The sequence below is a fragment of the Triticum aestivum genome, chromosome 5B (genome assembly GCF_018294505.1).
Source record: "Triticum aestivum cultivar Chinese Spring chromosome 5B, IWGSC CS RefSeq v2.1, whole genome shotgun sequence".
Taxonomy (NCBI): domain Eukaryota; kingdom Viridiplantae; phylum Streptophyta; class Magnoliopsida; order Poales; family Poaceae; genus Triticum; species Triticum aestivum.
In genome coordinates, this window is record NC_057807.1 from 260679860 (window position 1) to 260691351 (window position 11492).

General features: G+C 39.1%; 2 protein-coding genes across 3 annotated transcripts; one reads left to right on the forward strand and one right to left on the reverse strand.

The window, feature by feature from the left end:
- The first annotated feature begins 3900 nt into the window (after positions 1 to 3900).
- LOC123111272 (uncharacterized) lies at positions 3901 to 7167 on the forward strand. Of its 2 annotated transcripts, XR_006454342.1 has the most exons (4): positions 3901 to 4176; positions 5272 to 5475; positions 5556 to 5686; positions 7058 to 7167. XR_006454342.1 is itself a non-coding variant. In XM_044532035.1 (3 exons), the coding sequence occupies exons 1-3, from the start codon at positions 4126 to 4128 to the stop codon at positions 5610 to 5612; spliced, it is 312 nt and encodes a 103-aa protein (XP_044387970.1). In that variant the 5' UTR covers positions 3901 to 4125; the 3' UTR covers positions 5613 to 5834. The 2 variants fall into 2 exon arrangements, 1 of the variants encoding a protein (XP_044387970.1); XM_044532035.1 differs by lacking the exon at positions 7058 to 7167 and having other exon boundaries at positions 5556 to 5834.
- Positions 7168 to 8953: 1786 nt separating this feature from the next.
- Positions 8954 to 10261, reverse strand: LOC123114736 (uncharacterized). Its single transcript, XM_044536163.1, has 3 exons — positions 9842 to 10261; positions 9402 to 9543; positions 8954 to 9335 (listed from the first exon to the last, which is right to left on the reverse strand). The coding sequence occupies exons 1-3, from the start codon at positions 10197 to 10199 to the stop codon at positions 8954 to 8956; spliced, it is 882 nt and encodes a 293-aa protein (XP_044392098.1). The 5' UTR covers positions 10200 to 10261.
- Positions 10262 to 11492: the final 1231 nt, after the last annotated feature.

The following is an 11492-nucleotide window of genomic DNA, read 5'->3' on the forward strand; positions in this document are numbered from 1 at the left end:
TATGAGGCTTCTGAAGAAGTGCTCGTTAACTAGTTGCTCCCCTAGAGTTGCTCTAGGCAATTCCTATTTGGCGCTTAAGCGCCCGTTCGCAAGAGGGCACCTGCAGCGTAGCCCCTCCACTGGCGAGCTGGGCCGGCCCATGTATGTTTATTCTATAAAAACGTTCAAAAAATGCACGCTGTCCAGGAGTCAAACTCAAGGTCACTTCCTTCAATCCGAACGACCAAACGACTACGCCATAGGATGACTTGTGTTTTGTAAGTTATTTTCCTCCATTTGTTCTGTTTAGCCGCGGGAATCCTCCGGTTTTGGGAGGAAGCTTCCCAAAACGGTTTTGTCCCATTTCATGGTAATTTACGGGGTGGTTTTTAATTGTATTTTTTCTTTTTAAAATTTTATTTTTTAAACGACAATTTTAAAATTTTGTGTTTTTTTATAAAACAATCATGAACTTTTTCAAATCTGATGAACTTTTTACAAATTTGATGAACCTTTTGTAATTCGATGAAATTTTTTCAAAATTGATGAAATTTTTTCAAGTTTGATGAGATTTTTTTCAAAATCGATGAACTTTTTCAAATTTCATCATTTTTTGAAAAAGTTGATTGAAAAATGACAAAAGTTCACTGAGTTGAAAAGAGTTCCTGAATTGAAAAAATGTATACAAGAAAAAAAAGAAAGAAAAAAGAAAAAACGAAAAATGGAAAAATGGAGAAGGCAAAAAAGGAAAGATGAAACAAGAAAACACTGGAAAAGATTTAGCTTAACAGAGTTGCCTAAGTGGGAGAGTGGTTAGCGCAGCATTTTTTCTCTTTTCCTTTTGGTCGTGTTCTCGTTCTGGGCCGGCCCAGGAGCGCGGCAGCGTTGGCGCTGGAACCCGGGACCTCCTATAGGGAGCTCCTAGGCGGCGCCTTAAGCGCCGGCTAGGAGAATCGGCGCCCACGCGCGCCCGCAAGCTGGGCCGGCCCACGAAACGCGCCATGCAGCAGGAAAAACACGCAAAAAAGTAGATACAACGGGATTCGAACCGAGGCACTTCGCTCCAAGTCTAGAGTTCGCAAACCGGTTGAGCTACCAGCCTTGAGTCATTATAAACAGCGTGAAATACGACATAACATTATCGCGGCGCTATTTGTTGCACATAACAATGTACTAGGAGTATATCACATCAATTTTTTGGGAAAACAAATCGTGACTAGAAAAGGTTCATGGATTTTGAAAATAAGTTCATCAATTTTGGAAACAAGTTCGTAGAAAATGAAAAAAAAGTCCATGGATTTTCAACAAAAATCTACAAATTTGAAAAAAAGTTCATCAAATTAAAAAAAGTTCATCAAATTTTAAAAAAAGTTCATGAAACTTTTGAAAATAAGTTCATCAATTTTGTAAAAAAGTTCAAGAAAATGAAAAAAAAAGTTCATGGATTTTCAACAAAATCTACAAATTTGAAAAAAGTTCATCAAATTTAAAAAAGTACATTGAAATTGGAAAAAAGTTCATGAAACTACAAATTTGAATAAATTTCATCAAACTTTAAAAAGTTCATCAAATTTTAAAAAAAGTTCATGAAACTTTTCAAAATAAGTTCATCAATTTTGAAAAAAATTCATAGAAAATGAAAAAAAAGTTCATGGATTTTCAACAAAAATCTACAAATTTGAAAAAAGTTCATCAAATTTAAAAAATTGAAAAAAAGTTCATCAATTTTTCAAAAAAGTTCATGAAACTAGAAAAAAGTTCATTGAAATTGAAAAAAGTTCAGTGAATTTGAAAAGAAGTTCATCGAATTTGAAAAAAGTCCATTGGAATTGAAAAAAGTTCATCAAATTTGAAAAAGAGTTCAAGAATTATAAAAAAGTCATCAAGGCAGGAAGAATAAAGAGAAAAAGGAAAAACAGAAACGAAAAACAAAAAACGAAAAAGCAACAAGGAAAAGGGAAAAATGTAAAATGAGAGATGAAATAAGAAAAGACTTAAATGGATCGCAGTGAACAGGTAGAACTGGTTGGCGCCGTGGTTACTTGCTGTAAACTCGAAGCGGAGATCTGGAGTTCGATACATGTCGGCGCGCTTCTTTTTTTGGCGTGTACAAAATGAAAAGGAAACAGAGTAAGATGGGCTGGCCCATTGCGGGGCGCCCCGTTTGCCGAATACACACTAACTTCCCCCTCCTATACTCCGCATTATGCGGCAACTGCAAAGCCAAGTAGCTAGCCACTACGCCTTACTGCTCTTCATGGTACACAGGCAACACAAACACTTTAATACTAGATAAAATTGCCTGATCGGGTTATTTTCGCTTTTTTTGTCATTTCTTCAAAATACTAAATAAACATTTTTTAAATGACGAACGTTTTTGCCAAGCACACACGAGTTTGAAAAGTTGTGTATTTTAACCAAACTTGTAAAATTGGATTGATTTTTGAAGGTGTGTAGAAATTTTGAAAAACAGGAACCTTTTTTACAAAATGTGAAAAAAATGAATTTGTGAACGAAATTTAAAGCATGCACATTTTTTGATTTTCGGCACAAACCTTGGAAAACAGGACCCTTTTTAAATACTGATCAATTTATGACAATCACGGACAAGTTTGAAAGACAGTAAACAATTTTTTACTTTGTGAACATGTTTTTCAAAATAGGAACATTTTATGAATTTGTGAACAAATCTTGAACAATAGACACATTTTCTAGAAACTCCGAAATTTATTCGAATTTGTGAACAAATTTTCAAAATGGGAAAGTTTTGAATTTGTGTACAAATTTGGAGAACAAATTTTGAAGCATGAACATTTTTTGAATTTTGTGAACAAATTTTGAAATGGAGAACAATTTTGAAAAATCCCGATCAAATTTGGAAGCGTGAATTTGTTTTCAATAGGTGAACAAACAATTGAAATCCAGTACATTTTTTGAATTTTGAACGTTTCTGTAATGAGAACAATTTTTGAATTTTGAGAATATTTTTTCTGAAAACTGAACATTTTTGAAAACAAGAATGTTTTGGAATTTGTGAGAAATTTTTTTAAAGCAATAATTTTTTTTTGAATCTTGAGAACAAATTTAGAAACGGAGAACAAATTTCGAAGCACAGACATTTGTTGAATCTTTAGATTTTTTTTGACATGGAGAACAATTTTAAAAAATACTGAACAAATTTGGAAACGTGATTTTTTTAATACGTGAAGAAAAAACTGAAATCCGGTACATTTTCTGAATTTTGAAAGTTTTAAACAATTTTTTGAATTTTAAGAACATTTTTTTGAAAACCGAACAATTTTTGGAAACATGAAATATTTTAAAAATAGTTTGAAAAAATAGAATAAAAGAAAAATAAATAAAAAACCAAAGAAAGAAAAGAAAACTATTTTTTGAAAAGAGAAATTAACTTGAAAAGAAAACAATTGTTGAAAAGAGAAATTAACTTGAAAAGGAAAACTGATAGAAAACAAAAAAGTAACGAAAAGAAAAGAAAGCGAACCAGAAAAAGGAAGAAGAATAAACACAAATAGTAAAAAAGGAAAAAATAAAATAAAAATAAAAAAACCGGTTCAAGAACCTTCTAGCTGGTTCCCAAAACCAGTAAGAACCGGCTTGGAACTCTCTGGAAGGTTCCCAAAACCGTAACCTGGTTGACATTACAGGGCCGGCCCGAAATCTCTCGCTAGTCAAATCCCCTGTGCGATTAGTCTACAGTTTGACGCAGCGAGCGTCCAACAGGGAATTCCCTGGAACCCCTATCAGAAAAAAACGTTTAAAAGGAAAAAAACATATCCAGCAGGCTGTGACATCCTGCGCAGCACCCCATGGCCAGAATTCGTCCCGTGAAGCCGATGAAGCCCGCCTGGCGCTCTGAGTCGCTCTAGGCCATCCGATTGACTTGGACGGTCCGCATCGCTCTCGGCCAAAACAAAACTGCAGCGGCCCGAAAACCCTAACCCTAGCTCATTTCCGGCTTTCCTCCCCGATTCACCGGATGCAGCGATTTCAGTGACTTGAGCGCCGGCGGCGGAGCTGACGGCGACGTGGGAGGCGGGGAGGTCCTTCACACGTGCACATCCGTAAGTGTGCCACCGGCTACTTTCTGCCCGCGCGTTATCCAGAGACAGCGGCGTCGCGGCGGCGATGCCCACGCTCGGCGGCGGTTCTGCGGGATCTGGACACGGCGTCATCAAGGCAAGCCCTTCACCTCTTCTCCTTTCATATCAACTTTTGGGCTCCAAAAATTTCGGGGATTCGTTTTCCAGAGTTTTGCATTTGGGGATTTTTGGTCTGTTGATTTTTTGTTGTATCACGATCCACAAAAATATCGTGAATCAAGTAGTTCTCTACCTGTATATAGTGTCGTATTACATAAGTACGTAGTGGCTCACATAGCCCTTGAATAGCTAACTGCTGTTTCTTAGTAACGCAAAGATAGAAATTCAGAATGTCGAGAGAAACTGCGCTGGAGCATAATAAGCTGTTGCAATGCACAAGCTCTTTTGCTAGTATATCTAAAAAGTGGAAACGAAAAAAAAAGCAACAAAGTGCACGATGGCTTCAACCAACTAGCGATTTTTTTTTCAGGATTCAAACTGGCGATCATAACTTCTTTCTTTTTGAGAATTAACTAGCGATCAGATAGGTATACTAACCAGCGACCAGACCTCCACCAATAATAAACCCAGCGATAGTGGATGTGACTACTAAGTACTCCCTCTGTTCCCTCATAACTTTTTAGCTTTTCCTTGATTCGTGTATGTATACGCATTTTAGTATGTATGTTCACTCATTTTAGCATGTATGTAATCAATATTGAAATAGCTAAAAGGTCTTATATTAGGAAACGGAGGGAGTGCATGATTATTGCACCCAAAAGTTGGTGGAATAATGCAGTTGCCTCTGTACTTTATGTTTCATGTCAGGAACAGGGGAATCGTTGCTCTATTTGATACTCCCTTCGTCCCAAAATAAGTGTACTTTGGGACGGAGGGAGTAGCTAATTTGATTGAAGGTGTTGGAACCAAACAGTTGGTGTTTGGGTGAAGCTTTGGCTTGGTGGGCGGGGATAGTAACATAAGTTTTATCTTTTTCTCCAGAAAGTTTTGCCAATACTTAACATCTTATTTACGCTGGAAAAAGAAATAAACAAGTGAAATAAATTATGTAAGACGTGATCCGTAATTGAGTTCTTATATTTGTAATCATATTGTTGCATTACCTCATTAGTCTCCTTGCTTGCTTTTGAAGAGCATGTGTTTGACTGACAGTTTTTTTTTTTTGCTGTAGGGGAAGAAAGGGAAGACGATTGCTGACAGTAATGACCCTGGTAAAGCGTTTGCAAACAAGTTTAGAGTCACATATGGAAAGTACGAGTCTGAGGCGAATTCTGAAGATTGGAATAGTATTCTCTCCATAGAAAAGATGCTGAGCCTTCCTCCTGATCGTGAACCGAAGGAGTATTTCACGGAATTGGACCAAAATCTGTATAAGGTACGAGATGCACGTTTCTGTTCATCTTGCTGGCTACATAGATTACAGATGGATTAAAATATTGATGATTCTTGATGTAGGTAGTCAAAATCATCGAAGGAAGGAAGTTGGAACCCAAGAGAGAGAGAGATTGGTGAAGGACCTACGACTTTTGATAGAGCAGTTCCTTGAGATTAAGGAAACTGGCATATTTGTCAATGAGGACAGACAGGTTGATTCAAGCTTTTTAAGTATAATTATGGATTTGTCAGCATAGTGTTATAGATGTTTGTTTTATTCGATTGTAGTGTGGTTTGTGCAAGTTTTTTGAAGTAATAATTATGGATTTGAGAGCAATAATGTTATAGACGTTTGTTTTATTTGATTGCAGTGTGGTTGGTACCTTTCTGTTACACATAAATACAACTAGTGCTGCATCTTTGTGTGATTCAATGTACCTTGCTAAATGCTGCCTAGCGCGTAGCTCGGGACAAAAGGTGGAGCAACATAGAAAATGTATATAGTGTAGAATAGTGAAGGTTTGTCATCCAGTAGGGAATTGGCCTGTTCCCACTATTCTCAGCCAATGGTAGGATTTCTGAGACTGGTGTCTTGTGCTCTTTGGGTACAAATATAGGGATTGATCCCTAAAACATACTCCCTCCGTCCGAAAATACTTGTCATCAAAATAGATAAAAAGAGATGTATCTAGAACTAAAATACGTCTAGATCCATCCCATTTTATCCATTTTGATGACAAGTATTTCTGGACGGAGGGAGTATAAGGGTAGGTGAGTTTCAGCATGGAGACTTCACAGGGCAAAAGGCCATCTGAATATTTTTGTTGGTTGACAGAAAATTATCTTCTCCTGATGATTTACTTGCTGTAAAGGTCCAAGTATTCTTGAACTTTAGACCACAAATAATCACTTTAATGGTCTGAGCTGCATGGTTAACTAGCATTATATGTTATTAAATGTTTTTGAGTAGATGATAAGAGTCATACAGCCGATATCGGACATGTTCTTCCTTCTGTATTAATAACTGGAGTGTAGAAGGTACACTTGAGAATAAAGATCTAGGTTGGCTCTGTGCTGATTCAGTGACTTCTATGTGCGAAATAACCCTTTTTACTTAAAGGCTGAACGTTTTAGTGAGCCTGCACATTTCATGTACTCCCTCCGATCCAGATTACTTGTTGCTCAAACGGATGTATCTAGACGTATTTCAGTGCTAGATACATCCATTTGAGCGAAAAGTAATATGGATCGGAGTAGTTAATTACATACTCAAATTGGTTCGTATTTGTTGCACTGTCGTCTTCAACATTTCCTTGATACAAACTGTTGAAGGCCCTTTGCCGAATGCACATTCCATGCCCTTTGTGTAAATCTGTATCATGTAGTAATAACAAGCAGTCAACAACTATGTAGTGAGCAAATAAATGTGTAACTATGTGCTGTGCTTAGTCTTTAGCTATTTCCTTGTCTATCCAGTACTAGAATAGTTATTGCTAAGTGTGTGTGATCCAACGTCTAGACGTATTTGTCAGTGTTCATATTTAGGTGTATGGAGGTGCATTAATTTTTTAATTCTCATGCAGAGAGCAGCTTTGCAAGCAAAAGACTGGCTCGAGAAGAAGCTGAAGGTGCAGAGCTCGGTTCCATTAATGAAGATCCTGTCCTAAAATGTTCTGATTTAGATAGGTGGATTAAAAATCTATCATCAAAGGAAGAACTCTTGAGGTAATTCTGGGACACATCATTAATTGAACATTTCTAGTAGTTTATTTGCAAGTTTTAGTCACTCCTTCCATTACATAACACTATATAGGGGGTCCTTCTCTTTTCTCATTGATTGGGATGTCTTTTTTCTCCGATTCAAATCTTAATCACAGTAGTCATAGATGAGCTCGTTTTCTGAAAACCTAAAGACTTCTTCGTTCATTAGAATACATACATATAGTTAGCATAAAATATATGATTAGAACTTTTTTCATTAGAATGAAACCTAGGACTCTTTCGTTGATTAGCACCTGTACCCATATTTCTCTCTATGCCCTGATGGAGTGATGCAGTAGTTGCATTTGCCAAATTAAAAATGCATTTATTTTCCATCTGCAATGTATAACTAAGATGCTGTATCCAAATAATCATTTCTATGCATTTATGTTTTGCATTCCCATCCTTTCTTATTGTTTAGTGTATTAGTCCATTTAGACTAGCTTCAGTTTGAAAGAGGACTCTGTCTACCTTTCTTGTTGTGAACAGCCTTGCATTGGAAGATTTTAAGAATGCGCGAATTGAGGAATTATCTTTAAACCCAAGCCAAGAAGGTGCTCTGAGCAATTTTATCAACTACTTCTGGGATCGGTTGTGTGACCATAAACAACGATTTACATATAAACATGAAAAGCATACTTGCCGCCTGTTAGAATTTCAGAGACCTAATAAACAGCCACCGAGATGGATGTTGATTAAATTGATGAAAGATGCTGCCCGAGCCGGTATTTACATGAGAAGTGATAATGTACCTTTCTGCTTTTAGTAACAAAGATGATGAAATCTTTGAGCTTGTGACGCATCCTTCTTACCAAATGATCAAAGATTCTATTCCATTCGGATGTAGCACGGAGTACCCAAGCATGATGAACTACGAAAGAACTAAATATATTCCAACAGATCAAACTGAGAAGAGGTTGCTGGAGATAATTCTTAACATGGATAAATTTGCACATGGCGTTGAAGTGCTGTCAAATTATAACCATGCCATTCTGTCAGATCCGCTTGTGAGCCAGGCTGTGAAACAACAAAAGATTCAGGAAGTCCAAGAGGCTTTAGCTCGAAAGGCAGTGGTTCTAGGCAAAGTTTGAGAAAGCGCTAGGCGTTAATTATGCGTTTGGCCACCTACTTGCGTTTTTCTAGCTTAGGCGTGATTAGGCGCAATTAGGCGCAATTATGCGTTTTCTATATAATTGTACGGATATGGGCAAAAAAGAGCAGTTTGACATAAAAAAAGTGCTAGAATGTAAACTGGAGGTACAATTATAAGTTTATAACCTTGTTCTCTCTCCAATATGTTGCCCCTGCCTCTTTGTATGTTGTCCTCTGATCGTCTCCCTCCAATGCATTGTGCAACAGCTAAATACATCATAGAGAAGATGACAAGATGTTAGCAGCAAGCAAAGCAAACTAGCAAAGTAGCAAACAAGCAATGTAATAGGTAGAACATATCACAAGTTCACAACTTCACAAGCAAGCATATTACATAACAAATAAAAGTCTTAAACTTGCTTAGTGCTACCAAACCAAAGTACCACGGCCACGATCCACAATAGTCTCACCCGTGACCACTCCATCATAGTCTCTTACATAACAAATAACAAACAAAAGACAAATGCATGAATGCAAATGCATGATAACTTGATCACTTAATGGCATGATGCTGCCAACCATCATGCAATGAGCCAATGATCGCTAGCTCAAATGCTCAATGCCTCTCAATCATCCTCATACTCAATCTCATCTTCATCTACTATCTCATCATCATGATCGGATTCAAACTCCTCCTCAAGGTCTCTCACTCTTGCACTCCTCTGAAGTTGGAGTTGCTCTTGTGCTCCCATTGCTTCACCAAGTAGATCCCATGATATCCCCGTACCCGGATGAACATCTCCATCCTCCTCATCAAGATAAACAACGCTTGCATAATCACCCCCTCCTTCAAATAGAAATCCTTGAGCTTCGGTAGCATCGGTGCTAATGAGCACATCCCATTTCTTCTTCTCTAGGAGCTTTTGTTTCCTAGACAACATCCTATTGTTGAACCTTATGAGCACATCCCATTTCCGTTGTGAGCCTATTTCTTCTCTTGGTATGTATCTACATATTAAACATCATTTTGCATGAGCATATTTAAAAACAAAAACGAGAGACAAATGAGGAGACAAAATTGAGAGAAGAGATAATACCGATTCAAATGCACTCCAGTTTCTTTCACAACCAGAAGAGCTAGAGGTCAGAGAGAGGATTCTCATAGCCATTTCTTTCAAATTTGGTGTTTCTCCTCCATAAAGCTTCCACCAACCAACTAGAAATCGGAGAACATATAGCAGTAGCAAGTTAGTAGTAGCAGCAGCAACAAGGTAGCAGCAGCAAAAAGCAGCAGTAGCATGGTAGCAGCAGCATCAAGGTAGCAGCAGCAGTAGCATGGTAGCAACAACAGCAGTAGCATGGTAGCAACATCAGCAGGAAGCAAGCATCAATAGCAGCAGCAACAGCAAGAAACAAGCATCAATAGCAGCAGCAGCAGCAAGAAACAAGCATCAATAGCAGCAGCAGCAGCAAGAAAAGAGTAGCAACTAGTGGGCAGGAGCAAGCAAGTATACCGGGGCTGTAGCTTTTATTTTCACATGCTTTTGCAAGCTTCTTTCCAAAAGTTCCTTCTTTGTTTTCATATTTCAGAAACTCGTCATTGACAACCAGCATGCAAGTATCATGATCATTTGCATAGTATTGTTCAGCACACTCTTGAAATCCTTCATTTGCAGTGGTAAAGACGGAGCTATCTGCATAACTATAGTGTGGGTTCAACACATATGCGGCCATGTGCAGTGGAGAATCTAGCCTTCCATTCATCTTCTTTTCAACAATGCCCATAGTATCTTTGTAGTTCCTCTCCAAGTTGTTAAATGCCTCCTTCATCTCCCTCTTTGCATTCACCAACTCTCCATACAACCAAGCCATCGATGGCTTAATATCCCCATCAACCAAATGAAGAACTCTCACCAATGGCTCAAACACCTTTATGCATAGGAGCACACCTTTCCAAAAGTTTGCATCCATCACCGTTGCCATTGCATCCTTGCCTTTCTTTGTTTTCACATGACTCATATCTTCCCAAGCTCTTTCAACCATCATATACCTTAAAGGATCGATATGGTTGACTAGAGAGGGGGGGGGGGGTGAATAGGCAACTACCAATTTTTAACCTTTTCTTTACCAAATTAAACTTTGCAACAAATAGGTTGTCTAGATGTGCAACTAAGTGAGCAACCTATATGATGCAATATCAACTAGCACGCAAGCAAACAAGAGATGTAACAATAAGTAAGCTTGCGAAAGTAAAGGCACGAAATAACCAATAGTGGAGCCGGTGGGGACAAGGATGTGTTACCGGAGTTCCTTCCTTTTAAGGGGAAGTACGTCTCCGTTAGAGCGGTGTGGATGCACAATGCTCCCCAAGAAGCCACTAGGGCCACAGTATTCTCCTCACGCCCTCACACGATGCGAGATGCCGTGAATCCATGATTCCACTATTGGTGCCCTTGAAGGCGGCGACCGAACCTTTACAAGCAAGGTTGGGGCAATCTCCACAACAATCGGAGGCTCCCAACAACAACAACACCACGAAGCTTCACCGCAATGGAGTATGGCTTCGAGGTGACCTCAACCGTCTAGGGTGCTCAACACCCAAGAGTAACAAGATCCGCAAGGGATAAGTGGGGGGAATCAAATATCCTTTGGTGGAAGTATAGATCGGGCCCTTGTCACCCAATCCCGAGCAAATCAACAAGTTTGATTGGCTAGGGAGAGAGATCGGGCGAAAATGGAGCTTGGAGCAACAATGGAGCTTAGAGGTGGAAGAGGTAGTCCACTAGAGGTAGAAGACATCCCTTATATAGTCGTGGAAAGAATCCAACCGTTATCCACTAGTTCTGCCCGCGACTCACGGTACTACCGCTTCAAGGACGCGGTACTACCGCGGCGCCGCGCGGTACTACCGTGGACCACCACGGTACTACCGTGGCAACTGCACAGGCCGGAACAAGCCTGAAGAAGGAGCAGTACTACCGCTCCCCCTTGCGGTACTACCGCAAGGCAGGAGGGTCACGGCCTGGGAAGGGCGCGGATGAAATAAATTACATCCGTGCATACTTTCGCAGAAACTAGGGTGGTGCGAAAACCCGACGCGGTACTACCGCCTGCGAGGCGCGGTACTACCGTGGTCGGCGCGGATGTAAAAAATTACATCCGCGC

Coding starts and splice junctions, on each gene's coding strand:
- LOC123111272 (XM_044532035.1), top strand. CDS start 4,126: ATGCCCACGCTCGGCGGCGGTTCTGCGGGATCTGGACACGGCGTCATC. Junction 4,177..5,271: donor CTGGACACGGCGTCATCAAG/GCAAGCCCTTCA, acceptor TTTTTGCTGTAG/GGGAAGAAAGGGAAGACGAT. Junction 5,476..5,555: donor TGGACCAAAATCTGTATAAG/GTACGAGATGCA, acceptor TTCTTGATGTAG/GTAGTCAAAATCATCGAAGG.
- LOC123114736 (XM_044536163.1), bottom strand. CDS start 10,199: ATGGCTTGGTTGTATGGAGAGTTGGTGAATGCAAAGAGGGAGATGAAG. Junction 9,544..9,841: donor AAATAAAAGCTACAGCCCCG/GTATACTTGCTT, acceptor TCCGATTTCTAG/TTGGTTGGTGGAAGCTTTAT. Junction 9,336..9,401: donor TTATCTCTTCTCTCAATTTT/GTCTCCTCATTT, acceptor TTTAATATGTAG/ATACATACCAAGAGAAGAAA.